At 39.7% G+C, this 19,457-nt stretch overlaps 1 protein-coding gene across 2 annotated transcripts in view; it reads right to left on the reverse strand.

Moving 5' to 3' along the window:
* Window positions 1–3,115: 3,115 nt before the first annotated feature.
* Window positions 3,116–19,457, reverse strand: part of LOC117257632 (MICOS complex subunit mic25a) — a 122,369-nt gene continuing 106,027 nt past the window's right edge. For both annotated transcript variants that reach the window (XM_033627866.2, XM_033627865.2), the window contains one exon: window positions 3,116–3,760. In XM_033627866.2, coding sequence (XP_033483757.2) covers window positions 3,737–3,760 — 24 coding nt within the window. In that variant the 3' untranslated portion in view covers window positions 3,116–3,736. The remainder of the gene's footprint in view (window positions 3,761–19,457) is intronic.

Raw genomic sequence — 19,457 nt, forward strand, 5'->3', positions numbered from 1 at the left:
GGGCTGGCCTGCCTGCAGCCCGTGAGCGTGCACTAAATTAAATAATAGGGCACTCAGACAGCGTCAAACAACATCAAAATACGTCCACTAAAAGTGCATTTTTTTCACACAGATAGGCCCGGATTGTTAGTATAATTATCCGACAACATAACGGAAAGGAAAAATGAACGTCTGTGTTTACCTTTAGCTGGATTCAGACATGTTCCTCTGTCTGTTGCTGCTCCCTCTCTCTCCTCGTCCGCTCTTCAATTTCAATGAGTAGTGTCTGTGTACATCCGTGTAGTCAAAGTCAAAACACTCACTCAGAGAGTGAAAGTCTGGCTCTGACATCTCGCGAGACTTCAGATTCAGATTCAGAATACTTTGAGTCCCAAAAGGTCAATTCATTTCTACAGCCGGCCTGTCCATAGCAACAAAAACACAATGCAACAAACAGCCAATATCCACAATCAAGCATCATTACATCAGCAACAACAACAGCGACAACCACAACCAGTGACAGCACAGCAGAGCGGGATGCAAAATAATTCACAGTTCACAATAATTCACGGTAAAATAAATCACAGTTCATTCTGCAATTGTGCATTTAGCAGCCTTACGGCAGACGGGATAAAAGAATTTGCATAGCGGTTTGTTTTCCGCAGCGGCACATAGTACTGCCGACCTGAGGGCATGATTACAAACTCATTGGCCAGAGCATGATCAGGGTGGGATAATATCCTGTCTGCTTTTTGCACCACCCGTGTTTTCCAGAGAGAGCAGAGGTCCTTTAGCTGGACTCCAGTCAAGTCATTCAGACACTTGTTGTCTTTCTCAGATAGACCACCAAACCAGCATATAAAAGAAAATGTTAAAAGGCTCCCAATAAAAGTTTGACAAAAGGTACACAAGATATTTCTGCTGATACCGAAAGAGTTGAGTTTCCTCAGCAGATGGATCCTTTGGTTTGCTTGCTTTACAATTTGAGTTGTTGCAGGAAGTTACCACTGGAGTGACCTACAAATGCGAGGAGTTACTCTGTTTGGAGTAGTCATGGCTGAATTTTTACCCAATTTTGACCAACTGGATCTGGATGAGCCATTTGAATTTGATGACCGCCCATATTTATTTGAACACAGAGTACAAGGACGTACACGGAGGCAGAGCTCATTGAAATTGAAGAGCGGACGAGGAAAGTGAGGGAGCAGTGTTACTTCGGTAGCACATATTCTAAAATTGCAGGCAGAGGAACATGTCCGAATCCAGCTGCAAGTAAAGACAAACATTCATTTCTCCTTTCCGTTATGTTGTCGGATAATTATACTAACAATCCGAGCCTATCTGTGTGAAAAAAATGCACTTTTAGTGGACGTATTTTGACGTTGTTTGACGCTGTCCGAGTGCCCTATTATTTAATATTGCGCGCACTCACGGGCTGCAGGCAGGTCAGCCCAAGCTTTGTACTGGAGAAATGTCAAATATTGAACATCCTATCACTCATTTAGACAAAAGTAAATCGGAAAATAGGGCCCAGGTTGAAAAAAACATTAGTTCCCCTTTAATACAGTATGTAAAGATATAACGGAGTAATGGCATCCTGAGCAGAAAAATGTCACACTACCTGTTTGTTGTTATCCGAAATTCTCCATTCATTGTTGCTAACTAACCGACACCGCTCTGCCCTGGCACATATGGCAGGTATCACCAGTAACGCCATCCCAACCCACTGTGGTGTGAGGGCCTTGTTGCGGAAGCGTAGTGTCCACCCTCGGGATCCCCCAGGTTAACACTGGTTAAACTCTAACACTCTGTCAGGACTGTTGTTGTTGTCAGCACTGCTAAAAGTGTTAGCACGACCAGCATGGCTAGGCACCTCCATGTCTAATTGTGACATGTTAAAGCTGCATGACTATATTATTTTTGTGCAATTCATGTTTCTAGGGAGTGAGTGACCAGAACCATATTTACACGGGACTAATATTACCTGGGGATCTCCAGTAATTTGTCATAATTGTGGAGGCTTTCTATGATCTTAACCCAGTAAAAATCTGCAATGTTCATAACTTGTCATGCAAAAATTCCACTGCAAGTTACTCGCCATATCCTCCCAAACACAGAGGTGTGATGTGATCAGATTAGTTAAGTGCAAATCAGTGTCTGTGAGATTTGGGGTCATTGGACTATTGTTACGCAGATGCATACAATATACAAAAACAGTTAGCTAGCATTAACTGAGATAACAAAAATTTAATTCACAGTGTAGCTCAAAGGCTACCAACAGCAACTGGCATCTTTTAAGGTGGAATGTTTTCTTACATGAACCTCAGTGCATGAGTTAACTTTGTGAAACAATCATTACTCTTTAAATGTCAATATGACAACTCTGACCCATTTGTTTTTATTGTATCTCTTGCATGACCTACACTAGTGATGACTGAATCTTCAAATCACTTCATTCTACTCCTTTTTGAGCATATTGACTTATGTTGGATTTAACTTTTCTTTTTAATTGTTTGTCGTTTGTTTTGTTCCTTTTATTATTTTCTATTATTAATAGTATTATTTTCTTGTTCACTTACTTTTTTTGTCTGATTTCAGTGCTGTATGGTTTACATGTTCGAAATAAATTAAAAAAAAGAAAAAGGAAAAAAAAGCATAAAAATGTAAATGAAATTCAACTATTATGCAAACTGCGATATTCAATTTCCTCACTAGGAGAATAAAAATAACTAAAGTAGTTTTGCTAGTTCTGTGAGATAATGTTGGTAAATTCCAGCAAAATACAGAATTTGCTTATTCTGTGTGAATGTATCACACAAAACACAGACGTGGCAGGTCATTTCGAAATCACATGAGGTTCGCTGATCATCTTGGCCCTGAGGGAACAGGGCTAACAGCAGAGAGGGACCCAATGCATATGCTCCATGGGCCGAAATTGCCAAAGTCTGAAGAAACTTTTTCGCCATATGTGCCCTTTGACAAACTCCCACTGGCATGAATATGGTGCCATCTTGGAACATGGTGTCTAGTTGTCTTAATACAGTGCATTCATGTGATAGATGAGCACTAGATCACACCTGATAAGAAAAAAACTTGGCAAGAAACGTATATGGAAAAAGACACAAACAATGCTGTCAGAGGATATGAACGGTTTAATAAAATCATACAATACATCACAGGTCTGATGGATTTAAGTCATGGCCAGGATTACCTGAGCTTATTCCTGTGTTCTTAAAAAAATACAAAACCAATAAACTCAAAAGCAATAAAACTCAATCAATTCTTTTATCAGTCAAAGATCACGGACGGTCCCTATGCCTTCATTTCATCTCACACCTGAAATGCTTTTCTTATTTTTCATCCCAACAAAGGAAGAAGAGGTTTGGACGTAAACTGAATGTGACATTCAGATGTGGAGGAATGACCCTGAGTTGATCTTTACAACCCGAATCTTAGAAATGCTTCCTGCTTATCTTGTGAATGACTGAATTGAAAGTGTACTGACTCAGACCATGAATCTATTATGCACACTCATTTCTTTTCAAAAGCTTCCCTGTAGAACGTAGCAGTGCAGAATAATAGAGCAAATTCACTGAATGATACCGCAGATAAATAGCCTAAGAAAGTTTTAAAAACAAGGCATGCCAACAGCAAATCAACTTTCCCATAATTCAAACATGGAAGCGACAAGTGCCGCTCTTAGTGCCAAAGTAAAAGCTTTCATCAAATGACAGTTCTACCCTTTTCCTCCCTCTCTTCATCCATGGTTGACAAGCAGGTTCTAGGAGAAAGAGAGAAAAAAGAACTGAGGGTTAGTCCATCTGCACTCCTGCCACATCCTCTGACCTTTGAGATGCTCTTTGGTGCAAAGACTGTCTGTGTTTTGTGCATACTTTTCCATCTTGAACTGACCACAACTGAAAGGTCAGAGTTGCTAATAGTAGGGATTATCTCAGTAATGGAGAGAAGTGAACCTGTTGACAGATGTTACTCAGTGCTACATCACTACTCCAGAGGCTTTTTCATGGTGCAATGAATTGGATCTACAGGTGGGAGACAAGATGAGAATGTCCTTCTTAGTTACCCTCGACTTGTAACTAGTGTCCCTCTTCATTGATGCAGTCTGTGTACGGTATTTGTTGTTTGAATTTTGTAATAATTTTCACCCTAACATACTAAATTGGCATTTTTTTGACCAATGCGCTTGAAGTTTGGGCATGAACATTAGCCCATTTTGTGCTCCTTAATAAAACATCTGTCACACAATAAAGTTCTGATTGCCAGAGCTCTAAAGCAGCAGGTACATTTTGCTAATTAAGATGTTTGGGGGTTGCAGAAGCCCTAAAATCAAAGTATTTCTAATTTCTCATGTTGTGCACGAAAGTATTTTGAAAGAGATTGAAAAAGATAACCTTGTGCAGCTGCAGATAGATTTGTAGTCAAGCACAACAGATACAGAATTATTCAGACCAATCAAATATTCTATAGTATAGTAAAGTATAGTTTTATAGTTTTATATTTTCTTTTTATATACACTTTTATTTCAGTGTTGGTGCTCTCTTGTGGACAACCTATGTAATGTCGACATATTTCTAAATTTTTGCAGGTGTATCTCATCTGTTATCTCGCTACTTACTGGCAGATAATTTGTCAGAAGTACTGTTATATCAAGGAGGTTATGTTTTTGCCTGCGTTGGTCTGTTTGTCTGCAAAATAACTCAAAGTTCTGAACGGATTTTGATGAAATTTTCAGGATGGGTTGATAATGGGACAAGGAACAGATGATGAAATACACAACTGCAACATAGAACCTTTACAAACTATTTGCTTGCCCCACAGAACTCATCTGAGTGCTGAAAGGGACCTTGTTGAGAGGTTATACTGAGGATTCTAACATGAACCTTATTAAAGGGATCCCCTTTAGAACCTGGAACCCTCTTTCAGTCTTAAGCTTTTTGTTTTCTCTTTCTTTGCTTGTACAGCACAAGGGTTATATTAGTGACCCGTCTTCGTGGTGATATTCAGAACTCAGTATGCATGAGATCTACTTGGAACCAATATCAGATAGCATTCTGATCATAAGGGAGATGCAATGACCTCCAAGAAAGCTATAGCCTTTCAGGCCCACCTTACTTCCACTTGAAAAAAAGCTACATGCAATTGATCCAAGCAGTCCAACCTTCATCTTTCAACCAAGGATCAATGAGGTCCTTGAAACCCTAGCATCTCATTGACCCTGAAAGAACACAACAGGTCTGACACCACGATTGTCGTCTTAAATACTGTGACAGGGCTTCACTCAGATTGTGTGCTCTTCCATAAAATGTCTATGATCACTTAACACCTTGAAATTCTGGCAAGGTGATCTTAAGAGAGACATGGTCTGTCAAGCCAAGGTGATGACTAGCCAATACGAATAGAGCTTTGCCACCATGCAGACCTGTTCCCATACCCTTGGAGTGCAACCTAACAAAATGATTAGTAAAAGCTGGGTGACGTACGGCAGCTTGTTAGTCAGATGGTCTCAACAGAACATACTGAGTTAGAGATTATGAAGGGGATGCTCATGGGTGTAGTAAGTGAAAGGCCTTCTATGAGATGGTCAATAAACTCTCTGAAGCCTTATTAGTTATTACGTATGCTTCCCAAGAGAGACAATATTGAACAAGATTGCTCCATGCTAAGATCATCAAAGCTAATTACAAGATGAAGACGAGACCCTGACTACCCTATCTGATTTTCAGATGCAGACGTGATGCATATATAACTAATTCAACATTTATACAAACTACAAGAACGTTGTGGTAAAAAAAAAAAAGCATTGTCCAACGGTCAAAATTCAAACCGCATGACAATCCATCCAATAGTTGAGATAGTTTAGTCAGGAGCCAAGTGTTGGACTGACTGATCTACATTACGCCGCTAGCATGGTTAAAGATATATGAAGTAATAAAAATATTGGCTTATACATAGAAATACAATATTAGAAAGAAGAAGATACAACAAAAATTGACTTATTTTGTAGTATAAAAAACTACCGGGTGGAGTCTTGTGGGTCATTAGCGTGAATTTGAACTTGATATACAACAAACTGTACACTCATAAGAATCAAGATCCATCCATCCATTTCTTCTCTGAGCTTGTTGATGTCAGACAAATCCCACTACTAATCCTTAAGCACCTGCAGCCAGTGTACCAACGTCAGGTGGTGTAAAACTTTGGTACGGATTATAATTTGTAAATTAATATTAGATGGATTGCTATAAAAGTTTGTACGCACATTAATGGTCCCCTGGGGATACATAAATTCTTATGACTTTGGTGATCCACTGACTTTTCACCTCATGCTGTCATGAGTTTGACATTTTCAGTTTTAAATTAATTATCTCAACAATTATTTGAAGGTCGGCCATGACATATGGTACAAGTTCATGTCCCCCTCAGAACAGAAAGTTGTAGTAACTTCTCTGATTCTTTGACTTTTATCTTACTCCATCATCAGGTCTTTTTTATGTTTTCAATTAACTTGGTTAATTACCAAATACCTGTCAAACTACCAACGGTTCCATCAGCCTCTGCTGTACTTTGTGTTTTCTGCTTATTTGCAAATGTCAGCATGCTAACAAGCTAAACTACGATGGTAATGAGGGTTAACATAACCTAATACACATCAACATTTCATCATATTGTGATTAAGAGCATGTTAGCATGCTGACATTAGCATTTAGCTCATAGAATAACTGTGCCCAAGTACAGCCTCACAGAGCCACTGCTTTGGCTAGTGTGATCTGTCTTTGAAAAAATGTGGATGAGGCAAAGTCTTTCCACCCCATAATAGCTGTACTTTGCTAATTCATTTGTGTTTTTATGCAAATAAGGATTTACATGGTGAAAACATTTGACACATGCCTGTGACACTTGTGCCAGATGTTTTAATTTAGTATAGAACAAGAGTTATATCTATTATTAAAACGTGTTTTCATTATAAAATCAAGCTAACCCAACATCTCTTGTAAATTTGCTTTGGTGTCGCAGTCAGAAATCGATCAGACTCAGCCCTGTTTGGCTTCAGAGGCTGGACAGCTGCAGGGAGGAGGGTTGTTTCAGAATGACTACTGGTCCTACTGAAGTCCAATAGCTCCGGTAACCCATGTGGAACGATGCAATGAGCTAAATTGACTGAAGGCTCTGGGTGCATTGACCTGAAGCCAGTTGGTAGCGAGGCAGACTGCATATGTACTGTATGTGCATTTATGTGTGTGTAGAGAGGGCATGGTATCTGTTCTAAGCACCGCAGAGTTCGCTCCAGCTGTGAAACTCAAACCATTAAAACCACAGAGAGACTCACAGAGCAGGGTGATCAATATAGCTCCCCTCTTCAGTCCTCTCATCTCATCCCTCTGATATCCTCTCCTCACCTCCCATTCTCTTCCCATTCTTCTGCTCCACTCTATCATCTGTTCTCTCCTGCTCTCATTTACTCCTCTCCCCATCCCTCCATCCACCGTCTTTCCTTTCTGCTCTATTCTGCGCTTCACTGGGTAAAAGTGGGTAGTTTACATATAGTACAGTAGAGGACAGCAGGTGGTGACCCTTGACCTATACAATCACAATCTGTCGGGTCAAAAACAATGGTGCTGATATGTAGCTGTGGACCTGCCTGTTGCCTTCAGGACATCTCACACACCTTCACATTTGTACTGATACTAGTACTGGTTCTGGTACCTGGAATTTGGTACTGGTACCCAACGGTACCTTTTCCTGTACTTTGCTCCGTAATCACAAAAATAGATTTTTTGAACAAGCTGTAGGGGTGATTTAGTAGATTAAAACACAGTTCTGCTCCTTTGCTCTTTTTTAATCACACATGTAGCTAATCTGATGTCTCTGTCTGCTTGTGTGTTTGTGTGTCTGCTCAACTACTAGTAACACTAGGCTGTAACTAAAATAATACAGAGAAGAAATTAGACCAGATGCTGAAACTATCGTGGCAGATTGGTACAGCAGCAATAGTTTTGCCTCGCTTGGAAACTGATGGAGCGGCTGTGATGCTCCGTTGCCGGCTTTCTGGCCTCGGGGTGCCTCCTGTCTTGAACCTGGCAGCTCCACGGAGCTCCGTTACCGGCCTCGAAGCTCTGTGGCTGGCCTACAGCCTTCTCGGCACTGCAGGACACTTCCGCCTCTTGTTTGAACCCGGCATTCTCACCCCGATGTGTTCTTAGGTATCGATGGATTTAACATGAATTGGTATTCGGTATTAGCAACATAATTTGGTCGGCACCCTTAACAGTAGTGAGTCTGGCAACCAACCCTAAATGTGGTGGAAAACAAGTACTGCGAATCTGGAAGACATCTGATGGATATTTTCATTATCAGTTTAATCTGTATTTTTTTTTTTTTATCAACTGATCAATTGTTCCAAAACCCTAGCATATTGAATTTTACAATGATACAAAACAGAGAAAAGTAGCAAATCCTCACAGCTGAGAAGCAGGAAACCTGTTTAGGAATTCTGTTTGATAAATTACTTAAATGATTAATCAATTATTAAAACACTTGCCAATTGGATCCCAGGAAGAAAAGCCTCTCCTTTGATGCAACTAATGGAGATACAAAATAAATGAGATCTATGAAATGCAGATAAATAAGAATTATGCTTCAGTGTATTCAGTGTAGGATAGCCTAATGTATGACTAAATATATTCAAAAGAAACAAACATACAATTGTTTGATGGTATACTACTGACCACAGCATGTACAGGGAAAGTAATTAGCACTCTGACAGGTTCTGAAAAGTATCTGTGCACTTCTACTGTATTAAAAAACTGGTAACACCTCACAGCTCACCCACTAACAAACTAATGGATTTCCCACCTGTTGCTCTAATTGAAGATCCATCCTGAGTTAAAGTCATCACTGACTAAGAAGACTGGCTGTGGTTACAACACACTGCCTCCCAGATAGCGCACCAGTATCTGGCCTTTTACAACGAACCTGTTTTCATTGCACGTAGCCCCGGCCAGCAGATCAGAGAGACAGAGTGAGGGGAGTGGAGAGTGAAGGAGAGGAACAGGGGCTGAACACAGTAGGAGATAGAAAGAAAAAACAAATAACAAACAGAAAGTCAGGAGAGGTAGATGAGCAGTAGAAGTCTGCCTGTTCTCCATTCTGCCTGACCCAGCCTGGGAGCCTTGACTCAATTGGAAATCCATTTTATCTGATGACTGGCAGGCAATTGGGGCTCCCAGGTGATAGGCTGAGACTCTGTGGTTGATAGGCCTGACCACTCCAATGCTGGGGGATGGAGGGATGGAGAAGGAGGTGAATGTGGAGGAGAACACATACTGCAAAGCCTGTCTTCACTAACTAAGTTCATTTCAGGCTATGTAGATAATCAGCTTTCTCCACTTCCATTAAAAATACAGGAACTAGGACAGCAACTAACGGCTACTTTCATTATTAATTAATATCTTCATTACTTTTTCAAATGATCAATAAGCCCAAAAGCCAAAAATGTTCAATATACAATGATATAAAAAACAAGAAAGCAGCAAATCCTCATATTGGAGAAGCATGATTAGAATTTTTGCTTGATAATTCATCGAGAATTTGAAATGTGATATGCATGTGTTATTAATACTTTTCTTGTACAGATAAGGCAGGAATGTTAAAAAGGGTGAAATACTGGCCTTTTTCCAGACCTCTAAATCGCTTTCCTGGTTGGTAGTGTGTGTCATTGTTGGATCATTGGTTTTGGAAAATAACCCTCACTACTCTGCCTGTGACTGACTTATCCTGACGTTCTGACACTAACGAACCCCACTCCTCTTACCTAAACCTAACCAAGTCAACCAATAAAGGCAATGAGTACCAGCTACCAGCATAGTACTCACCTCCTTATGCTCCTTATGGTCGAGAAAAAGTTTTCTAACAATAGCGTTCAGGAGTTTGGAGCGCCCCTTTTCACTTAACTATTGTTAAACAAACATTTTTGGATTATCCTCCCCAGAATGTATTTGTTGTGTGCATGCATGCCCATGCATGTGCATGTGTGAACAAAAAAACCTTCATGGTGAATGCTTTGTTTAGCAATAGTTTACCGAAAATAGTTTGCAGAATTTTTTTTGGATGTTTGATAACCTTTTTGTCTGTCTTTCGTCTTTTTTGTTTTGGGTACTCTGCTTTTCTTTACGCCATTTAATATAAAATGTTTTCTGGAACCACAGAAAGCTTGGACAGCTGAGTGCTATATACATATATACTGTTTTCAGGTGGACTGTTCCTTTATGGTCATCAGTTTCCTTTTTCAGGGCCAAAAGACAGTAGACAATGGTGACAAACTTACATGACTTTGTCATATCAATCAAAATAAAATTAAATCTCCATGTGACTGTTATGAAAAAATATGTGTATAGAGTATAATCTATACCATACTTTAATGATATGGGCGTCACTTGCAAAATACTAGCTAGCTAACCTTGCATTGTTATTGGTGATTTGTGAAAGACAGTCCCACATTTATGAGTTATTAGTTATTTCCATGTTGCATTCCCCCTCGTTAAATGGCATATGATGCCCAAAATTTAACCAAAGTCCAACTACAAAGTTGCTGCACTTGTCGATGCTCCTCTAATATCAGTGCAGACTGGCAGGGTAGGATTTCTAATTTTCTGATTTCTTAATTTATTGTCATTTTTATGCTCCACATAAGAAACGTAATAGTGTTTCACACATGCCACCAATAAATAAATGTGCTTTAGTGCAATATAAATATAAAAAAAGCAAAAATCAAATAAATAGAACAATAATGAATAAGCTAAAACTGTGAGGATAAAAGAGCATAATTAATAAAGAATAAAGTGCCAGCAGAAACAGTTCCATGTTCACCTGGTCTGATTTAGCAATTTAATTGCCGTGGGGAAAAAACTGGAGCATAGGTTGCTAACGTTAGCCTCCAGAGCATCCCCTCTGGACCGCTAGTTTCCAGGTTATGACACAGTTTTTGTTTTATCTGATGACTTGTCTGATTGATTGATTGATTGATTGTGTGAAACCTGAGTTGTGAATAAGTCGTAAGCATCCTGACAACCACAAAAGGCTGCCTAAGTGGGCCTAAGTTTTGTTATATTACTGAGAACTTCACTCTTCTTGAAGAACAGGAGAGTTGTGATGGACAGATATTTACCTTACCTTACCTTGCTTAAAGCACAGAGAAGAAGCGTAACATTAGCCTCTGGACACTAAATACACTGTATAGCAAAGGGAGAAGCTAGTGGAGCTTTAGCAAACAGATATAGCAGGTACTACCCTGGGGCTAACTGTAGGGCAAAACTTTGATGTATGCCAATAACAAGCAAAGGTGAAGATGTAAAGATTATGCAAGAACTGCAAAAAAACAAACAAACAAAAAAAAAACACAAACGCAACAGCAAATGACAAGAACACGAATCATCATTTTCATAGAATGCAAATAAGCTGCTCCCTTCTGTGCATTTGCTAGACAAAGAATTGTAAATAACTGCAGTACTACCATAAAAAAGCAATTTCAAAGTTTCACATGAAAGTGAACTTGTCAACACAGCTCTGGGAGCAAACAATAACACAATGGTATTTATTTATTTACAAAAAGGCCAGAGAAGAAAAAAAAATCGATCTCTTTGGGAGTACAGGGTGTGAATTGGCAGAGCAATCACAAAGGAGAGGCAGGCCTCAACTCATAAAGAGAAAGAGGAGGTGGAGAGACAGACGGATTGAGTGACAACGGGACACAAAAGAGAGGCTGGTACAAAGTGGAATGTTCCGATAATGCTGCGGCTGCTTCAAGGCAACAAAAGCCAGTGAAAAACCCACCTAAAAGCCCTGCTGTTGTCCCCTCTTATCCCAGCTGGTGGTCTTCATTCCACAAAACCTCTTGCTAAGCGCACCAGAGAAGGGGCGATAAAATGCTGACCAGAATATTGGTGCGAAATACGCCCAGAAAAACAACAACTGCGTGTGTCAATTGCTTATGCAGCTGAGGTGGCTTTCAACGGAACACAATACAGAGCAGTGTTGAATTATTATCAGGACCCCCATCAGCGAACGCAGAATGAGGGAGAGAGAGTAGGGGGTCTCGTGGCGCGAGCCGACAGGCGTGGTGGCGCTCAGAAAGGTCAGTGAGGTGTACAAAAGCTGGTGAAAATGCCTCCCTCAGGAGGCAATTGTGAGTACCCTCAACTCTACCCCCTCCATTCATGTCTCTACACCCCCGACTCTCCCCTCGTTTAAAAGCTTTGAGGCATCTGAGGGCCACTGGGGGCCACGAGGCAGATAAAAGAGGAAACAGAGGCTCTAGATTTGGCTTGATGTGCTGTTCGATCGAACACCACAGTGCAACAAAAGACAGGGAGAGGGAAATGCAGGAGCGGGAGGGGAGAAAGTAAGGATGGGTACAGAAAGAGAGGTGGCAGACAGAGACTCGGCAGGCTTTAGTCTCTTAAAGAAGAAGAGAAAGTAAGAGAAAGTTCTATGTGTAACACAACAGTGGCTCAAATGTGGAGAGTGGTGGAGGTACGCACAGTCATTGTCAAACACAGGCACATGCATGGGCAGTAAAAGTTTCATTTCTTTGCAACAAAAGGTGTGAGGTTGTGATAATTTCTTATGAAGGTTTTGTGATGCCGTTTTCTCTAAAAGCCCCCAGCTTTCCATCTCAGCGAGCCATTTCTCACAACACTTAAGAGAAAAAAGAAAAAGAAAAAGAAAAGTGAAGCCTAATTCACTACCTAAATACCTAAATGTGCCGGGTTGTTATTTCAACAGAGTGCTGAATCGCTAGATTAAAAAATATAACCCTCGGAGCACACAATACAAGACAGACGAACAACAAAAGAGAACGAGCGAGAGCAGATAATGACGCTCTGCGGTGATTGGTAGTGATCGGCTCTACAATGATCAATGCCGGCTTGAAAGGAGGCAACGCTGATGGTTTATGACGGAGGGAACAACTGCCAACAGTATGAAAATGAAATCAATAAGTCAACTGCGGAGCAGGGAGAGAGAAATGAAGGAAGTGGCCAAGAAAAAGGAGAGAGGGGTTTTAGAAAAATAGAAACACATAGGACAAGAGAGCATAAAACAAGAGAGACAAAGAGAGTGGAGTAGACACTGAGAACAAGAAAAAAAGAGTTGCAGACAGACGTAGAAGCTAGATGAAAGGTGCTGGTTTAAAGGAAGCCGAGACAGAAAAACAAAATTGACAGATGAAGGAAGATTCATTAAAGATAGATAAAAAAGAGACTAGAGCGAAAACAAACTGACGAACAATCAGATAAACCGACTGACAAAAACTTTTCTACAAAACCCAGGGAGTGTATTCGGGGATGTGTGTTGTATATAAATGTATGTTCAGGTAAACATACACAGAAACAGTAAGGTGCTTGACACATTCTCTCAGCTTCCTCACACAATAAACCTCCTTCATTATGGGCACTTCAAGCAGCAGCGAAAACAATGTGTCCTGTTAGAGTAATTGCTTAAGAAATAAAGATTGCTATTAAGGGCTGCCCTCTGAAAGCTGAAGATTTGAATCATCAGTCAGTGACCACTCAGTCCGCTGGGATTCTTCAAATTGAGCAATTTCGGGGTTTTTTTTTCAGTCAGTCAGTGTGCAGCTACATCTGGGGACGTTTCGGTCCCCAGATGTAGCTGCAGAGTGAATGCTCCTCTTTTCACACTGCTCTCTAGTAGAGGCAGTTGCGGACTCAGACCCCTGGTGAGTCTGAATTAGACGGAGGCAACTGCCCAGAGGAAGAGAGGCTTTTCCAGGTCAGGCTCCATGATAAAGTTATCTTCTGCCTTCTGCTTAGAAATGGTGAATTTACAGCTCACAGCAACTGAATACGGTATAATCTCTGGTAGAGGTCAACAGATGTATCCGTTTTGCCGATATATCAGGGCCAATAGGACATTTTACAAAGTATTATTATTGTCAGAACTTGCCTCTGATAGTGGCTGATGGCTACGCTGCCTCCACCAGTGCTGCTGGGATGTTCATCACTGACTACAGCTGTGTGCAATTTTTTATTCATTGGATTAAAATGTGCTATATCGTGATATGTATCGTTATTGGGATATGAAGTGACCTCTATCGTCATATGAGATTTTGGTCATATCGCCCAGCCCTACCCTCTAGTGTTTCATACAGTCTGGCCATATATTAGGTTTGTACCTCGTCTTGTTTTGTATGTTTTATGAATCATTGAGAAAGTATTTCGAGTATTTAGAAAATACAAAGTAACTCCACTCTGAAGTATCTTGCTTAAAACTACATTTGAATTTTTCACCAATTCCATAATATAAATATATTTTTCAAAGACAAGTAACCAAGATACTGCCCATCTTTTTGCATAGAGCCTCTATACATGGATTTAAAGCAATGTCATTTACCTGAGAATCTCAAGTTCACTTTCAAAAGAAAGAAAAATTAAAACAAAATAACCTAGATTTCTTTTTACAATTAGTTTGATGTAAAGTGATTAATCGGATCAAACTATCATTATCATATATCAGTAGACCTCTCGTCTTTGGCTTTTGTTTGATGTCTAGTGTTGGCAAAACTTGTGCTGGCAAAACTTTTGTTGCACATAGTCAGCACTCATTGACTCAGAGGGCAAACTTTGCTTCTTTACTTTATAACGTAATTGTCACTGTCACCTCGTACGCCCCATCAAACCTCCACTCAAACTCACAAACGCTATAGGGAAAAAGCTAATGCATCGTTGAATATTCTCAATACTGTGGCGCAAACATACTGCAAAGTTCAGACACAATTCAAGGTGACTACCATTTGATATGTTTGTATGAATTTGTTGCAGCTGATTTCATAAATGAAACATACAGCGACAAAGGGAAAAGGGACACAGTATGACTGAGGAACTCACAGTATAAAAACTGAACATCCTTCACTTGCATCTGCAGATCATCTGGTCGGTAGAATCCATCAGATTTCTCGAACATATGCCATACAACATTCCAATCAAATAAAAACAAATGCTGACATTACTTACTTACTTACTAATACTGAGTACTTTCCATTATTATTATTATTATTATTGTTATTATTTATTATTATTATTTTTTGCTTACTTTTGCACTAAACAAAACCGGCAGTCTTCATTATGTTTTTGAGTCAACACTTGTACAAATTCAGCTTGTAAGAATCATCCACGCTTGAAAGAAATCATCACGTCCTTGATGCGAAAGCACAGTATTACCATCTTGAACACCCACACAATAATGCATCATCTGTGCAGACCCTTCATGTCAATGGCTCCAAACTAAATCCACTACAATTCCATACTAAAAATCAGTCACCATGGCTAAATTTCCGCAAAATTTATCTTAAACCTTTCTATTGTTTAAGTCAACCTAAAACCCGTTACTGCAGAGTGTAGAGAGGCTCAAACACACTTTGTTAATTACTTAGATTTCTGTGTACCCTGCCTGGTGTTCCAGCCTCTGCTGTTAGCGAGAGATGCACTGTTCTCTCTACTCACATCCTAACAGGAGCTGCAGCCTCAATCCCTGGGATTGGTCTGTAATGCTGGTGATTCTCCGACCGGATTGGTTGGGCTTTCCCAGACCGACTCCAAGCTTGACCCTCTATTCCCACTCTGATGCCACCAGTTTAGTCCAGCAATCGCAAGGCTTTTCCCACTGTATCACTGTAATCTGAAAAGATGTCCGAGACTCACAAGTGGGGCAGCTGTGATTGTCATTCAACACCTCGCCAATGTGCTTTTTTAAAAGACTGTTAACTAGGATGCTGTGCACTTAAATCTTGAGTTTCATTTTTGATGTATAACAGGTTGTTACATAAAAGGCACTAGTTTGGTAATTCTGGGACCGGGCAGGGATTAGCTTGGTTTTCGTGGTTTTGTGACATATTTGGTTGTTGCTCCTTTAGATAGCATAGGTAGGTAGGTATTTGTTTCACTTGTACTTTCTTTGGGTTTTTTTTTTTTCGTCAGCTAAGCAGCTCTGATTTTTAAGTGGACATAGGCAACTTTTCATTTTTCCCCCCCGGTGTTTCCAAGTGGTGCAATTGTTGCAACTGCTGTCGAAGAGACTTCCAGACTGATTGTTACTGAGACAATTTGTCAGCACACATGAACGCAGCAGCTCCTATTTATTGCCTCTTGTGTCGTTTATACTATTGCTTGCTTTGGACTGTAATGTCGAAGCATACAAAGAAGCAAAACATGCACTCAGCTCGTGTTTGACTGCATGCAGACACCAGTGGAGATTGTCAGACTGTTCTTCTTGCAAATATACAATTCCTTTCCAACAAGACAGACAAGCAAGAGTGAGGGTAAAATCAACTGTTGCATCTAATTGCTTTCCGTTTTCCTCCGAGCCTAGCAAATACTACAGATTCTTTGGTTGTTCCACTGTCTGTCATTTCCAATAACTGCAATAAAGTTAAATTGATAGTCTTTGGGTAAGTGGGGATCATCCGCAAAGATCGTAAAAGGGAACTGCGCTGGATCAGGGTAACCCAAAAAGAGGTTGTCCAACAGGAGAAAAATATATTCATGTAAATTCACAGCCCGAGCTGATTGTGTGGATGCCCAGTAGCTTCTAGCTGATCCAACAACTGTATCATCTGGCAGACTGACATATGTAGAGGACGTTCATGGATAGATGGTTCTTGCAAAATAGTATATCTTTGTGTAACTTTGCACAACATCATCAACAAGTGGGAATTGACTGAGCAGGTCCTTTGCATATCTGAATGGGACACAAAATTACGTACAACGGCATAATGGCAAAACTATGGGTTTAATCACAATTCCAGTTGTAGAACTTATATTAATAGGTCAGCATGGGTCCAGATTTGATTGAAGATAATTACAGGAAATGGGTTGGTCCTGTAACTTAGCTTTATTGGTTTGCAAAACTGGATCCTTGCACTGATACATAGTGAAAGCAAGGCTTATAGGGAACTATTCTAAATGCTGATGTCATTATTCTATAGGCATTATATTGTGCAATCAACATTTGCTGCAAAATGATGCAAGTTAAAGTAAAAAAACGTGTGTATTTGTTTTCTATTTTGTTGCTTTTTTTCCTGTGGCCTTTCAACAATAAATGGCAATCTACGCTTGATTACACCGGGTTCTGTCCTTTGTTTAACTCTTCCTTCTTCAATTTTATTTCTCTGGTTTATTTTCTTGTAATGTCTCTCCAGCTTTGCTCTGTTAGTGCTCATTTGAGGGTTCATCTCTCCTTTATCTTAACTCTTACTATTTTTCTTTTTTATACTGCTTATATAGTGTTGGCCTCACTTGTTTTATCTGTGAGTATGTACTTGTTTTCTATTTTGTCGTTTGATTTCTGTGGCCTTTCAACAATAAATTGCAATCTATGCCTGATTGCACTGGTTTATGTTCTTCTCATAACCCTAGACTTAATAGGGATGTAACAGTGATCAACAACAATGTTTCAACTTGAGTCAAAGAAAAAAAAAAACTTATCCAAAGGGTTTCTAACTTCACTTCATGAATGCACTGAGATGAAAAAAAGGTAAAAGGAAAATAATAATAAGAAATATAGGTTCCTCTAAGTTTTGAGATCAGAGTGTGAGCTGTACACGCACACATTTGTGATAATCCCACAGAAATAGAATTTCTATGGATAATCCATGAAAAAAAAAAAATAAAAAAGTTAAAACATCATCAGGTCATCATCGACATGAGTCAATACAGTACTGATCAATAGCACAATCACAATGTAGCATTATCAGGGGAAAAAAACCACAGCACGTCCTCTGTATGGCAAAGTACTGTCATCACTGGCATGAGTGACTAAAGCATCTGCTGTCGCAACAGATGCTGCGACCTAAGATCACAAGAATGTCCGTATTAACATTGTACATATTAGTGAATTTGAGTGTGTTTTATGAACCTTAAATTACAAGGTTATTATCTACCCGCGGTCCCTGGGGACCTCTGTGCCGCCCTGCAGCCTTTACCAGGAAACACCGGCACACTGAGCTTCAGAGAGCCAAGGATGAGAACAGGTGGACAGTTACCAGATTTGTGCAGAGCAGCACAACAAAAACACACCACAGACAGCATGATAATACCATCCAAAAGTTTCACTTTCAGTAGTTTCTGTGCTATGAGAAATACTTTCAAAACTAGTAGGCTTGAATTCACCCAATGCCACTGTTTTAACATGACTGTGACATGTGAATACATGGCATACACTATTTATTGCAGTTAAAGCAGTCTTTTGCGATACCTAAATCTGGCATATTGATATCGCGATGAAAGTATATTTTTGATATATTGTGCAGCCCTAATTCATTAGATCCACAACCACAGTTGATTAAAAACAACAAATAGTAGTTCACTGCAGCTTTTAATTTTGTTTGTAGGCACAGGTCACAAAATAATGACACACAACTCTGCTCGCACCCTTCTTCTAGGAATTAAAAAAACATAAAAAACATAAAACTTTTGGTCAACAGACCTTTATCACTACACTACGCATTATACCGCTGTGTTCTGGCAAGTCTTAGTCAACTTTTGTTCAACACTGTGAGCTGGGGTGGAAAAAAAAAGTTAAAGGATTCCTTAAAGCTTTTTTCTTTTCGTGTCTGTAGGCAGTCACAGCTAATGAGGCACAAACAGACCTTCAACTGAGAGCAGAGGAGAAACAAGAATCTGACAAAAATGTGCTCCAAATGAACGTTGCCTTTTTCAATCAATTCAAATGCCTTTGCAAAAACTGTGGAAAACTACTACTGAACAATTTGTTAAGATTCAAGATGTCTGACTTATGAGATTTATTCCTGTTTTCTCCAGTGGGCAGGGAGTCGCAGTGGTTAAAGCAAAGAGTCACAAATAGAATGTCAAAGGATAGAAAGTGCTATCTGCTCCATGGTACATCAACTTTGTAGAAAAGTTCTGCACTTTGAAAGAGGATATAAAAACACTGCAAGACTTTAGCCCCAATTAAAGCAACCTACACTAATTTTGAATCTTGGTGCAAACCTCCAATGCCTGAGTGTTTAATCTGAGACGATTCTTTTCAGAGCAAATAAAAAACTCTGTTCCTTAATTAGGCCTAGTTTAGAGAAAGCTACAAGACACAAGATATATATATATATATATATATATATATATATATGTATACACTGAACAAAAATTTAAACTCACCACTTTTGTTCTTGCTGCCATTTTTCATGAGTTTAAATTAAAGATCTAAGACTTTTTATATGCACACAAGAGACGACGAAATACATTATGTCTGCCATCTACCCAGTGCAATGTAAACCACGATTCATCTGTGGAGAGAAAACTTTTCCAAAGTGCCAGATGCCACCGACAGTGAGGAGTTGTCCACTTAAATCAGTTAGGATGACAAACTGCTTTCAGGTCAAGACCCTGATGAGGATGACAAGCATACAGATGAGCTTCCCTGAGATGGTT

This window comes from Epinephelus lanceolatus, chromosome 8, assembly GCF_041903045.1.
Source record: "Epinephelus lanceolatus isolate andai-2023 chromosome 8, ASM4190304v1, whole genome shotgun sequence".
Lineage (NCBI taxonomy): Eukaryota > Metazoa > Chordata > Actinopteri > Perciformes > Serranidae > Epinephelus > Epinephelus lanceolatus.